This window comes from Pleurodeles waltl, chromosome 6 (assembly GCF_031143425.1).
Source record: "Pleurodeles waltl isolate 20211129_DDA chromosome 6, aPleWal1.hap1.20221129, whole genome shotgun sequence".
In the NCBI taxonomy this organism is placed as follows: Eukaryota; Metazoa; Chordata; class Amphibia; order Caudata; family Salamandridae; genus Pleurodeles; species Pleurodeles waltl.
The window spans coordinates 76,665,268-76,678,984 of NC_090445.1; the positions used below are offsets into that span (position 1 = coordinate 76,665,268).

General features: G+C 44.4%; 1 protein-coding gene across 1 annotated transcript in view; it reads right to left on the reverse strand.

Annotated features, from left to right (window-relative positions):
* The window catches only part of LOC138299235 (E3 ubiquitin-protein ligase TRIM39-like), a 232,084-nt gene that overhangs the window by 132,437 nt on the left and 85,930 nt on the right, over window positions 1-13,717 (reverse strand). Inside the window, exon 6 of the mRNA XM_069237363.1 lies at window positions 12,225-12,337. Coding sequence (XP_069093464.1) covers window positions 12,225-12,337 — 113 coding nt within the window. The remainder of the gene's footprint in view (window positions 1-12,224; window positions 12,338-13,717) is intronic.

The window sequence follows — 13,717 nt, forward strand, 5'->3', positions numbered from 1 at the left end:
AGCCAGTCGTCCAAATATGGGAACACATGTATTTGCTGCCTTCTTATGTGTGCAGCGACTACCGCTAGACATTTGGTAAAGACTCTTGGTGCGGTTGTTAATCCGAAAGGCAGTACCTTGAATTGGTAATGTATTCCTTTGAATACAAACCTTAGGTATTTCCTGTGCGATGGGTGTATTGGTATATGGAAATAAGCATCCTTGAGGTCTAAAGTTGCCATGTAGTCGTGTAGTTTTAGCAATGGCAGTACTTCTTGTAGTGTGACCATGTGGAAGTGGTCTGATTTGATGAAAGTGTTCACTACTCTGAGGTCTAGGATTGGTCTCAGTGTTTTGTCCTTCTTTGGTATCAGAAAGTACAGTGAGTAAACTCCTGTGTTTATTTGTGTGTTTGGCACTAATTCGATTGCATTCTTTTGCAATAGTGCCTGCACTTCTATCTCCAGGAGATTGGAATGGTGTGTTGTTAAATTTTGTGCTTTTGGTGGTATGTTTGGAGGGAATTGTAGAAATTCTATGCAATAACCATGTTGGATAATTGCTAGAACCCAAGTGTCTGTAGTGATTTCCTCCCATGCTTTGTAATAATGGCCTATTCTTCCCCCCACTGGTGTTGTGTGGAGGGGGTGAGTGACCTGTGAGTCACTGTTTAGTAGTAGGGGCTTTGGGGCTTTGAAATCTTCCTCTATTTCTAGGGAATTGCCCTCCTCTATATTGTCCCCGAAAACCTCCTCTATACTGTCCCTGGTAACTGGACGGTGTGGCTTGTGAGGTGCTGGCTTGTGTGCTTTGACCTCGAAACCCCCCTCGAAAGGGCGTTTTACGGAATGTGCTGTAATTCCCTCTGCTCTGCGGGGAGTAGAGTGCGCCCATGGCTTTGGCAGTGTCCGTATCTTTTTTGAGTTTCTCAATCGCTGTGTCCACTTCTGGACCGAACAGTTCTTTTTCATTAAAAGGCATATTGAGAACTGCTTGTTGAATCTCTGGTTTAAATCCAGACGTTCGGAGCCATGCATGCCTTCTGATAGTTACAGATGTATTAATTGTCCGTGCAGCTGTATCTGCAGCGTCCATGGAGGAGCGGATCTGGTTGTTGGAAATGGTCTGTCCCTCCTCAACCACTTGTTTTGCCCTATTTTGTAAGTCCTTGGGCAGATGTTCAATGAGATGTTGCATCTCGTCCCAGTGGGCTCTGTCATAGCGCGCAAGTAGTGCCTGGGAGTTCGCGATGCGCCACTGGTTTGCAGCTTGTGCTGCGACTCTTTTACCAGCTGCATCGAACTTGCGGCTCTCTTTATCTGGGGGTGGTGCATCTCCAGATGTGTGAGAGTTGGCCCTTTTCCTAGCTGCTCCTACAACGACAGAGTCTGGTGGCAGCTGTGTAGTGATGAAAGCCGGGTCTGTAGGAGGCGCCTTATACTTTTTTTCCACCCTTGGTGTGATTGCCCTACTTTTGACCGGCTCCTTAAAGATGTCTTTTGCGTGCCGGAGCATACCAGGGAGCATAGGCAGGCTTTGGTAGGAGCTGTGGGTGGAGGAGAGGGTGTTGAATAAGAAATCATCCTCGACCTGTTCTGAGTGGAGGCTTACGTTGTGAAATTGTGCTGCTCTAGCCACCACTTGAGAATACGCGGTGCTGTCTTCTGGTGGAGATGGCTTTGTAGGGTATGCCTCCGGACTGTTATCTGACACTGGGGCGTCGTATAGGTCCCATGCGTCCTGATCTTGGTCACCCTGGCTCATGGTGGTGTGAGCTGGGGAGTGTGATGGAGTTTGTGCTGGTGAGACGTTAATCACAGGCGGAGGAGAGGGTGGTGGGGTAACTCTTTTCACCACTTTTGGTTGTGGTGTCTGTTCCGTCTGGAACTCCAACCTTCTCTTTCTCCTAATGGGGGGAAGGGTGCTTATTTTTCCTGTCCCCTGCTGTATGAAGATACGCTTTTGCGTATGGTCCACATCAGTTGCTTGCAGCTCTTCCTCAAACCTATGCTTCTGCATTTGGGAGGTTAGCGAGTGCTCTTCTGTATAAGAGCCTGAAGCTGGGTCGCTTGCAGTTTGTTTCGGCATCGAAACCCTGTCTGCGTGTTTTTTCGGCTCCGAGGTGACTCTTTTCTTTTTCGGGGCCGAAACCTCTCGGCGTCGATCTGTTTCGGTGCCGCTGTCTCGGCGTCGAGCCGTGTCGGCACCGGCATCTCGGTGTCGAGGCTTGTCTCCAGCACTTTCTCGGTCCCGAGAAGGCTGCGTGCCGGTGTCTCGACCGGAGTCGGACGATCTCGGCACTGTTTGGGCCTTTTTCGGTGCCGACGGGCGGTCACCGAATTTATGGGTGGAGCCATGGCCTGGTGGCAGTGGCGTCCCCTGGGCCTTGTAAATGTTCTTCTGAGTGGATTTCGACGTCTTACTCACGGTTTGTGTATCGTCGAATCCTTCGGAGTCTGAGTCTTGGATCGAGAAGGTACCTTCTTCTTCCTGTTCCTCGAACTCCCGTTGGGCTGTCGGTGCGGACGCCATCTGAAGTCTTCTGGCTCGACGGTCTCGGAGTGTTTTTCGGGACCGGAACGCACGACAGGCCTCGCAGGTGTCTTCGCTGTGCTCAGGTGACAGGCACAGGTTGCAGACCAAGTGTTGGTCTGTGTAAGGGTACTTATTGTGGCATTTGGGGCAGAAACGGAACGGGGTCCGTTCCATCGGCGTTCTTCAGCACGCGGTCGGGCCGACCAGGCCCCGACGGAGGATCGAAAAACTACCCCGAAGGGCACCGGAGCTCTTCGATCTTCGATGCGGTGTGGAATCAAAGTACGCCGATCCCGAACGCAACAATACCGACGAAAATCTTCCGAAATTAGCTAATTTTCCGTTCCGAAACTCGGAGCGACAGGAACACGTCCGAACCCGATGGCGGAAAAAAAACAATCGAAGATGGAGTCGACGCCCATGCGCAATGGAGACAAAAGGAGGAGTCACTCGGTCCCGTGACTCGAAAGACTTCTTCGAAGAAAAACAACTTGTAACACTCCGGCCCAACACCAGATGGCGAGCTATTGCAGAACATGCGTATCTACAGCGACAGATGCCATCGAACATGAGTTTCTCTGAGAGAAAAAGAGCTGAATAAATGTGTGAAGACAGAGCAGAGCTCTGAGGAGACTCCCTAGCACGACATGCGGTAGAAAATCTGAGGTGCTAGAGCTTCTCTCAGGAGGTTCTGAAGGGTGCAGTCGCCTGATTGGTGGAGGATCAGGTTTGGTCCTTTTCCCAAAATTACTCTGATAGACTATGAAATTGAAGAGGCCTAGGGCCTTTTTCTCTTCAACATGTTTTAACATTACTTGTGAAAATTGTACCGGGACTCCCATCTCGACGACGGGGAATGATTCAAGCATGTGAACCTATGAAAGTTCCAATACTGGAGTAAATAACGCTTTTGCAAAATTACAACAGATTAGAAAGATAAAAGCATACCCACTAAAAAGCAGGCTGAACTAATATGAATAAAAATGATTAAATGAATTCAGAGACATATCTGGGTAAAACGGCACATGCCACAGGCGTATGCTAAGCTAAAATATATGTGCCCAAGCAAGGTACTAAAATGAACCCACAACAAGAGGTTGTACCCTAGTAGGTGTTCAGATTGTCTCTATGAGCAAAACAAAGAGACCACTTTCGAAGTAACTAAATAATAATGCAGACTTTTCATGCTGAATAGTTTCATGTTAAACTACTTACGTCCACACAGTGATACTTCTAGTACCTCCAATGGTCAGACTTCATTGAATGGCACCAACGTATCACAAAACCTGCTGACTACATATTAATGAAGCAATATTGACACTTGCTGAAGCGGGGAAACCAGTTAAGTTACCAGTTTACAAGAAAGATTTACCACCCAGCAGGAACAAATCCTGCTTGCTCTGCAAGGGATCTTTGTCGTTGTTTGAGATTAACCAGGAGCTATGCATCAATTATAATGAAAATGTCACTTCTAAGCCGATCCCGAACGCAACAATACCGACGTAATCTTCCGATCGATAGCTAACTTTCCGTTCCGAAACTCGGAGCGACAGGAACACGTCCGAACCCGATGGCGGAAAGAAAACAATCGAAGATGGAGTCGACGCCCATGCGCAATGGAGACGAAGAGGAGGAGTCACTCGGTCCCGTGACTCGAAAGACTTCTTCGAAGAAAAACAACTTGTAACACTCCGACCCAACACCAGATGGCGGGTTATGCACAACATGTGTATCTCCAGCGACAGATGCCATCGAACATTGTCAAACTATTTCGAAATTACTTTCAGTCAATAATGAGAGTTTAGTGAAGTTTAAAGGGTTGTATTTATTGAATCTTTTAGTATTTCACATTTAGTAGTTCAGCAATAATTTCATTTGTCAATAGTCAGTAATCAATCAATTGTAATAAATGCATTAAGCGTGTTCTTTAAAGGAAAGAATCCCTATTCCAGAAATTGGGTAGGAAAAGTTGTCAGATAGAACTCAAAGAGGTCCAACTAGAGAGAGATAAATAAGTGTTATGTTAAGCATTAAAATCAGCTCAATTATTCAGATAGCTTCTTGTCTTCTCACCAAGAATTCAATAGTTCACAGGCAGCTAGGTCGACTTAAGATTTCATATCAAGCATAAAGTTATTCTACTCAATATCCGCTTAATACAGCACCATTAGAAACGCTGCATTGTTATATGTGAACTTCCTCATTAGCACACTAAATATGAGTTTTCTATGTTAGTTATGAAAATGTCACTTACCCAGTGTACATCTGTTCGTGGCATCAGTCGCTGAAGATTCACATGTTGCGCATAGCCCGCCATCTGGTGTTGGGTCGGAGTGTTACAAGTTGTTTTTCTTCGAAGAAGTCTTTCGAGTCACGGGACCGAGGGACTCCTCCTCTTTGTCTCCATTGCGCATGGGCGTCGACTCCATCTTCGATTGTTTTCCCCGCAGAGGGTGAGGTAGGAGTTGTTTGTTAGTAATAGTGCCCATGCAATGGAGTGAATAAGTATGTACCTATTTAAGATTTAATATATTTACAAATGTACAAAGTTGAAGCTAACTTCCATACGGCTACAGGCTGCCGGGGAGGTGGGTGGGCACATGTGAATCTTCAGCGACTGATGCCACGAACAGATGTACACTGGGTAAGTGACATTTTCAGTTCGATGGCATCTGTCGCTGTAGATACACATGTTGTGCATAGACTAGTAAGCAGTTATCTCCCCAAAAGCGGTGGCTCAGCCTGTAGGAGTGGAAGTAGTCTGAAATAAGGTTCTTAGTACGGCTTGACCTACTGTGGCTTGTTGTGCTGATAGCACGTCTACAAAGTAGTGCTTGGTAAATGTGTGAGGCGTAGACCATGTGGCTGCCTTACATATTTCGTGCATTGGAATATTCCCTAGGAAGGCCATGGTAGCGCCTTTCTTTCTGGTTGAGTGTGCCCTTGGTGTAATGGGCAGTTGTCTTTTTGCTTTAAGGTAGCAGATTTGGATGCACTTAACTATCCATCTGGCTATACCCTGTTTCAATATTGGGTTTCCTGCGTGAGGTTTTTGAAATGCAATAAACAGTTGTTTAGTTTTTCTGATGTTTTTAGTTCTGTCGATGTAGTACATTAGTGCTCTTTTGACGTCTAATGTATGTAGTGCCCTTTCAGCTATGGAATCTGGCTGTGGGAAGAACACTGGTAGCTCTACCGTTTGATTTAGGTGGAACGGTGAAATAACCTTTGGCAAAAATTTAGGATTGGTCCTTAGGACTACTTTATTTTTGTGTAGTTGGATAAAAGGTTCTTGTATTGTAAACGCCTGAATTTCACTTACTCTTCTTAGAGATGTGATGGCGATGAGAAATGCAACTTTCCAGGTTAGGAATTGTATTTCGCAAGAGTGCATAGGTTCAAAGGGTGGACCCATGAGTCTTGTTAAGACGATGTTGAGGTTCCATGAAGGAACGGGTGGTGTCCTTGGTGGTATAATTCTTTTGAGGCCTTCCATAAACGCTTTAATGACAGGTATCCTAAATAGTGAAGTTGAATGGGTAATCTGCAGGTATGCAGATATTGCTGCTAGGTGTATTTTAATGGAAGAGAAGGCCAGGTTCGATTTTTGTAAGTGTAGTAAGTAACCCACTACATCCTTTGGAGATGCGTGTAATGGTTGAATTTGATTATGATGGCAGTAGCAAACAAACCTTTTCCATTTGCTTGCATAGCAGTGTCTAGTGGATGGTCTTCTAGCTTGCTTTATGACTTCCATACATTCTTGTGTGAGGTTTAAGTGTCCGAATTCTAGGATTTCAGGAGCCAGATTGCTAGATTCAGCGATGCTGGGTTTGGATGCCTGATCTGTTGTTTGTGTTGTGTTAACAGATCTGGCCTGTTGGGCAACTTGACGTAGGGTACTACTGATAGGTCTAGCAGTGTTGTGTACCATGGTTGCCTAGCCCATGTTGGTGCTATCAGTATGAGTTTGAGTTTGTTTTGACTCAATTTGTTTACTAGATATGGAAGGAGAGGGAGAGGGGGAAAAGCGTACGCAAATATCCCTGACCAGTTCATCCATAGGGCATTGCCTAGAGACTGCCTGTGTGGGTATCTGGATGCGAAGTTTTGGCATTTTGCGTTCTCCTTTGTTGCAAATAAGTCTATTTGAGGTGTTCCCCAACGTTTGAAGTAAGTGTTTAGAATTTGGGGGTGAATTTCCCACTCGTGGACCTGTTGGTGATCTCGAGAGAGATTGTCTGCAAGTTGATTCTGGATCCCTGGAATAAACTGTGCTATTAGGCGAATGTGGTTGTGAATTGCCCATTGCCATATTTTTGGTGCCAGAAGGCACAGCTGTGTCGAGTGTGTCCCCCCCCTGTTTGTTTAGATAATACATTGTTGTCATGTTGTCCGTCTTGACAAGAATGTATTTGTGAGTTATGATTGGTTGAAATGCTTTTAATGCTTGGAAAACTGCTAGTAGTTCGAGGTGATTTATATGCAGCTTTCTTTGATGTACGTCCCATTGTCCTTGTATGCTGTGTTGATTGAGGTGTGCTCCCCACCCTGTCATGGAAGCATCTGTTGTTAATCACGTATTGTGGCACTGGGTCTTGGAAAGGCCGCCCTTTGTTTAAATTTATATTGTTCCACCATAGAAGCGAGAGGTATGTTAGGCGGTCTATCAACACCAGATCTAGAAGCTGACCCTGTGCTTGTGACCATTGTGATGCTAGGCACTGTTTTAAGGGCCGCATGTGCAACCTTGCGTTTGGGACAATGGCTATGCATGAGGACATCATGCCTAGGAGTTGTAATATCATCTTCGCCTGTATTCTTTGCGTTGGATACATGCGTTGTATAATCTTTTGGAAATTTTGAACCCTTTGTGGACTTGGAGTGGCTATTACCCTTGTTGTATCTATTGTCGCTCCTAGGTATTGTTGTACCTTGCACGGCAGAATGTGTGATTTCGCATAGTTGATGGTGAAACCGAGTTTGTAGAGGGTTTGTATGACCTGATCTGTGTGGTGTGAGCACCTTGTCAGTGAGTCGGTCTTGATTAGCCAGTCGTCTAGATACGGGAATACGTGTATTTGCTGCCTTCTGATGTGTGCAGCCACTACTGCTAAGCACTTTGTGAAGACTCTTGGTGCAGTTGTTAAACCGAACGGCAATACTTTGAATTGGTAATGTATTCCTTTGAATACGAACCTTAGGTATTTCCTGTGCGACGGCTGTATTGGTATGTGGAAATACGCATCTTTGAGATCTAAGGTTGTCATGTAATCTTGTTGCTTTAGCAATGGGAACACTTCCTGTAGCGTGACCATGTGAAAGTGTTCTGATTTGATGTATGTGTTTAGTGTTCTGAGGTCTAGGATTGGTCTCAGTGTTTTGTCCTTCTTTGGTATTAGAAAGTACAGTGAGTAAACCCCTGTATTTGTTTGTGTATCTGGTACCAGTTCTATTGCGTTCTTTTGCAGTAATGCTTGAACTTCTATTTCTAGGAGGTCCGAATGTTGTTTTGATATATTTTGTGTTTTTGGTGGTATGTTTGGAGGGATTTGTAGAAATTCAATGCAATAACCATGTTGGATAATTGCTAAGACCCAAGTGTCTGTTGTTATTTTGTCCCACTCTTGGTAATACTGACTTATTCTTCCCCCCACTGGTGTTGTGTGGAGGGGATGAGTGACGTGTGAGTCACTGTTTGTTTGTAGGTGTTTTGGGGCCTTGAAATTTTCCCCTGCTTCTAGGGAATTGTCCCCCTCTGTATTGGCCCCGAAAGCCTCCCCTTTGGTACTGTCCCTGGTAGGTGGACGGTGTTGACTGAGGTACTGGGTTGTGTGGATTGACCCCGAAACCCCCCTCTAAAGGTTGTCTTGCGGAAGGTGTTGAAAGTGCCTCTGCTCTGCGGGGAGTAGAGCGCGCCCATGGCTTTTGCAGTGTCAGTGTACTTTTTTAGCTTCTCAATTGCCGTGTGCACTTCAGGTCCGAACAATTGTTGCTCATTGAATGGCATATTGAGCACCGCCTGCTGTATCTCTGGTTTAAAACCAGATGTTCGTAGCCACGCGTGCCTTCGGATGGTTACTGCCGTGTTAACTGTTCTTGCTGCGGTGTCCGCTGCGTCCATAGAGGAGCGTATCTGGTTATTGGAGATGTTTTGGCCCTCCTCAACCACTTGTTTCGCCCTCTTTTGTAGTTCTGTGGGTAGATGCTCAATGAGGTGTTGCATCTCATCCCAGTGGGCTCTGTCATATCGCGCTAGGAGCGCTTGAGAGTTTGCGATGCGCCACTGGTTTGCAGCCTGTACTGCAACCCTTTTACCGGCTGCATCGAACTTTCAGCTCTCCTTATCTGGGGGTGGTGCATCGCCCGATGTGTGGGAGTTTGCTCTCTTGCGAGCCGCCCCTACCACAACCGAATCTGGTGGCAGTTGTGAGGTGATGAAAGCTGGGTCTGTGGGAGGTGCTTTATATTTTTTTTCCACCCTCTGTTATTGCCCTACTTTTGACAGGCTCTTTGAATATGTCCTTTGCGTGCCTTAGCATTCCTGGGAGCATAGGCAGGCTTTGGTAGGTGCTATGTGTGGAAGAGAGGGTGTTGAAGAGGAAGTCATCTTCGACAGGCTCAGAGTGTAGAGACACGTTGTGGAACTCTGCTGCTCTAGCCACCACTTGTCTATATGCTGTGCTGTCTTCTGGTGGTGAGGGCTTTGTAGGATACGCCTCAGGACTGTTGTCCGACACTGGGGCGTCGTATAAGTCCCAAGCATCTTGGTCCTGGTCACCTTGGCTTAAGGTGGTGTGAGCCGGTGAAAATGACGGAGTCTGTGCCGGTGAAATGTGAGCCACAGGTGGAGGAGAGGGTGGCGGAGTTACCTTCTTCACCAGTTTTGTTTGTGGTGTTTGTTCTTGTTGGAATTCCAGTCTCCTCTTCCTCCTAATAGGGGGAAGGGTGCTTATTTTCCCTGTTCCACTCTGTATAAAAATCCTTTTTTGAGTGTGGTCCACCTCTGTGGATTGTAATTCCTCCTCGAATCTATGCTTTCGCATTTGAGAGGACAGTGATTGTTCCTCTGAATAGGAACCGGTAGTTGGCTCGGTTGCGGGTCGTTTTGGCACCGAAACCATGTCCACGCTCTTTTTCGGCTCCGAGGCGACTTTCCTCTTTTTCGGAGTCGAACCCTCTTGGCGTCGATCCTCCTTGGTGCCGCGGTCTCTGCGTCGAGCAGCTTCGGCTCCGCTATCTCGGCGTCGATCTTTGCCGGCAGCACTATCTCGGTCCCGAGATGGCTGGGTGCCTGTGTCTCGACCCGAGTCGGACGATCTCGGCACTATTTCTGCCTTCTTCGGTGCCGATGGTCGGTCACCGAGTTTATGGGTTAAGCCATGGCCTGATGGCAGTGGCGTCCCCTGGGCCTTGTCAGTTTTCTTATGTGCTATCTTCGACGTCTTACTCACTGTTTCATGGTCGTCGAATTCGTCCGAGTCCGATTCATGGATCGAGAAGGCTTCTACTTCTTCTTGTTCCTCGAAATCTCGGTGTCCTGTTGGCGTGGACGCCATTTGCAGACTTCTGGCTCGGCGGTCACGGAGCGTTTTTCGGGACCGGAACGCACGACAGGCCTCACAAGTTTCTTCCCTGTGCTCGGGCGACAGGCACAGGTTACAGACCGAATGTTGGTCTGTATATGGGTATTTGTTGTGGCATTTAGGACAGAAACGGAACAGGGTCCGTTCCATCAGCGTCGATGTCACACGCGGTCGAGCCGACCAGGCCCCGACGGGGGATCGAAAACTACCTCGAAGGGCAACGGAGATGTTATCGTATCGATGCGATGTCGATGCTATCTAACCCGATCCCGAACGCAACAATACCGACGTAATTTTCCGATTTTGAGCTAACTTTCCGTTCCGAAACCCGGAGCGAAAGAAACACGTCCGAACCCGATGGCGGAAAGAAAACAATCGAAGATGGAGTCGACGCCCATGCGCAATAGAGACAAAGAGGAGGAGTCCCTCGGTCCCGTGACTCGAAAGACTTCTTCGAAGAAAAACAACTTGTAACACTCCGACCCAACACCAGATGGCGGGCTATGCGCAACATGTGTATCTACAGCGACAGATTCCATCGAACACATGGTCCCTTGTATAAGTAGAAACACTTTCAGAATTAAATGAAACAACTTGTCAGCTACCATTATTTACAGTATTTTGCAATTAAAGGTGTTAATTTTCTTTAAAGCCTACACATTAATTCTGCATATTATCATTGTTAAATGCATTATTTTCTTGATTTTATAAAAACAACCCCACCACTCTGCAAATCATTCTAAACGGCTGCGAATACCACGGTGGAGGCAGACCACTGTCCTAGCATTCTCAAAATGCTGACATTGCAGCGCCTATGTAGTAAAGGGACAGAGGCCCAAAAATAAAAAAATAAAACTAATACAAAGGTACATAACAGGGACGATAGCAGATGAGTCTCAAAGTAGAAGTTCTCTTTTAAGCACAGATACCACTTTGCAAATGGATAATGCCCCCAATCTGTGGTCTATGTCCAGAGTAACCGCTGCAAGCCATTGATGCACATTCTTGTGAGTCCCAAGGAGGTGGGGACACCACTTTTCCACGCCCTTTAGATTGTGTTACAAAGAATTATATAGGATTTAAAAATTATAAGCAGTAATGTCTGTATATTGTATGTATTATAATACAGGTAGACACTGCTAATCACAAATCTATTTGTGACTTTAACGTTTTCTTGGTATACTGCAGCTGTGGCTTCTGTACTCTCAGGCCCTGGTTTGTGCACTCTGGGGTTTGAAGAAAAAAAAAAAAATACACACAAACTTTCAGGCCCTAACTGAATCATCTAAACACTGGAGAGCAAGATCTAAAGTCTGACACCACTTTGGCAGCCAATCCCACCAATTTAGGGGACAAATAATGAATAATAATCATTCTCTGTGACTTTTCTGTAGACATTTGGGTCTACAATAGTTGAGATGGCAACCCTGACATGAAGATCATGAGTAGCAATGGTGTTGGGATAAATCACCTAAACTACAGTAACACTTGGTTTGAATAGTTTTTCCCTGCTGTCAGTAAAACTCTGTTTTCCAGAACTCTAAATCAGGTGGCAATAGAGAGGGTGGTAAACAGGACATCAGCCAATTTTCCATAAATCTCTCATGTACACCTTCCTATAAATTAGGCTGTGGGATTATTTGAAGAATATCTGAGAAATCCAGTATAATGTTCTTATTATCTTTAGGAACTCAAGTAATGTATCACTTGGTTTGCGTTGAATCATATGTATAATGTATGATAAATATCAATGTTTATCATAGATTGATGACAACTAAATAGGTGTTGCAGTAAGATGCTGCAAGAGTGTTAAATCAGTCAATGAGCTCAACACCATAATATTAAATATATTATTATATGAATAAATATACAGGTATTTTACAGAACTTCAAAGTTCCTAGCCTATTTCATAATTTTGTCTTTAATGGCTGCATTAATTTTATTATTATCCTTTATTTACTGTAGCTCATTTATACCTTGGGATCTATGTTGTTTCTTTTTATAAACACCACATATAGATACCAAAATACCAAATGAATTCAGTGGTGGTCTGATAAATACAAGTCTTTACAGTTTACTGGAAATTATTTATAGAAACACTAGGGCAAGTTTGTAGTTTCTCACCCAATGATTTAATTATCTTTATCTGCAGGTCCACTTCCTCCTCCTCTTCTATCTTTTCTTCTTTCCTCTTAAAGGTACCATAAGACTCAACCTGAGCTTTCATGTTTTCATACCTAGAAGAGACATATGAGATAAATGGGAATGAGAGGGATCAAGTTTTATTAATTGATAAGTGGCATAGAGGTAGCATATGGCAGCTAACAAACTTGCGTTTAAAAAGGCCTAACAAGACAATTTAGAAATGAAAGTGTGCATCTTTAAAATTGTGGTGCACTATTTGTGCCTACCACTCTTATTTTAACACCATGTTAAACATGAAACCCTTTTCCATTCATAAATTAGTGAATTGTTAATGAATATTAACATGGGAGTATTTTTGGGTAGAAACAATAGAAATAAAATTTATTATGATTAACTGAATATGAATTAAATGAATCATGTATATGGTGAAAAATATGCATATTTAAGTTGTTGTGAATAATATTGCAATAAATAATTTGTTTTGAATTTATGATTTGAAAAGTAAGGTGTGCTATAGTTTTAGTAATGTATTTATTGCATTAAGCTTTCTCAACATGACTAGGCCTGAAATTTCATTTTGCTAGCAGCAATGGAAAAATGTTGGTTTAAATTTCCACTTTAACCTGAATTCTTTTTCTTAGGCAGCAAATGTTGAGTGTTCTATTGTATTCCAGGGGAAGAGCATGTTTCAAGTTTTAGCTAATGTAACAATATTTGTTCTAGCTGCTGATTTGAACAGGAAGATTCATAAAGCTTATGTGAAAGAACATACGCTCAGTTTACTCTGTACCAAGGGAAAGTAACTGAATGTGTCAGATTATTAGAAAATGTTATATTTTGGCGGAACCTTCCGGCGGTGCAAGCTGCCAACATACTTTTCCTGTGAAAACGTCTAAATGTTGCAATCTTAGTGGTGCCATCTACAATGATTGGATGATTAAATCAACGCCCGGGGTGTGCCCACTGAATGGACCAATGAATGGATTGTGCATACTTATAATTAGTGAAGAACTCTGGAACAGGTCAGTCCTTCTCAGAACCTGCCCGATGTCAGTCCCTTTCAGAACTTGCTTGATGTCAGTTCCTTCTGAAACCTTTCTTAGAGACAGTATATGTCTGCTTAAGTCTGCTCTCTCATATTCCTATTCTTTAAGTCTCCTGATGAGTACTCATCATAGTCTTAACAGCCCTTTCCTGTTATGTGATTCAGTACTAATAAGGCCAACTATTTCTGAACTGCTGACCTGTCTTATGTGCCGCCCGTGTTCTGCACCGTTCTGAAGCTGCTGCCCAACGACACCAGAAGATGGTGGATGCTCTGCATGACAAACTATTACTGTCTGCTGTGCCATGAGGAGGAATATAACTAAATGTGGTTTCTTGTTTCCCTCTTCAGTTAGTTGCTTACACCAGCTTATTTTTGTAGTGCGTAATTTTAGTTAGATGTTTTCCAAATTATTTTTGTCTTTTAC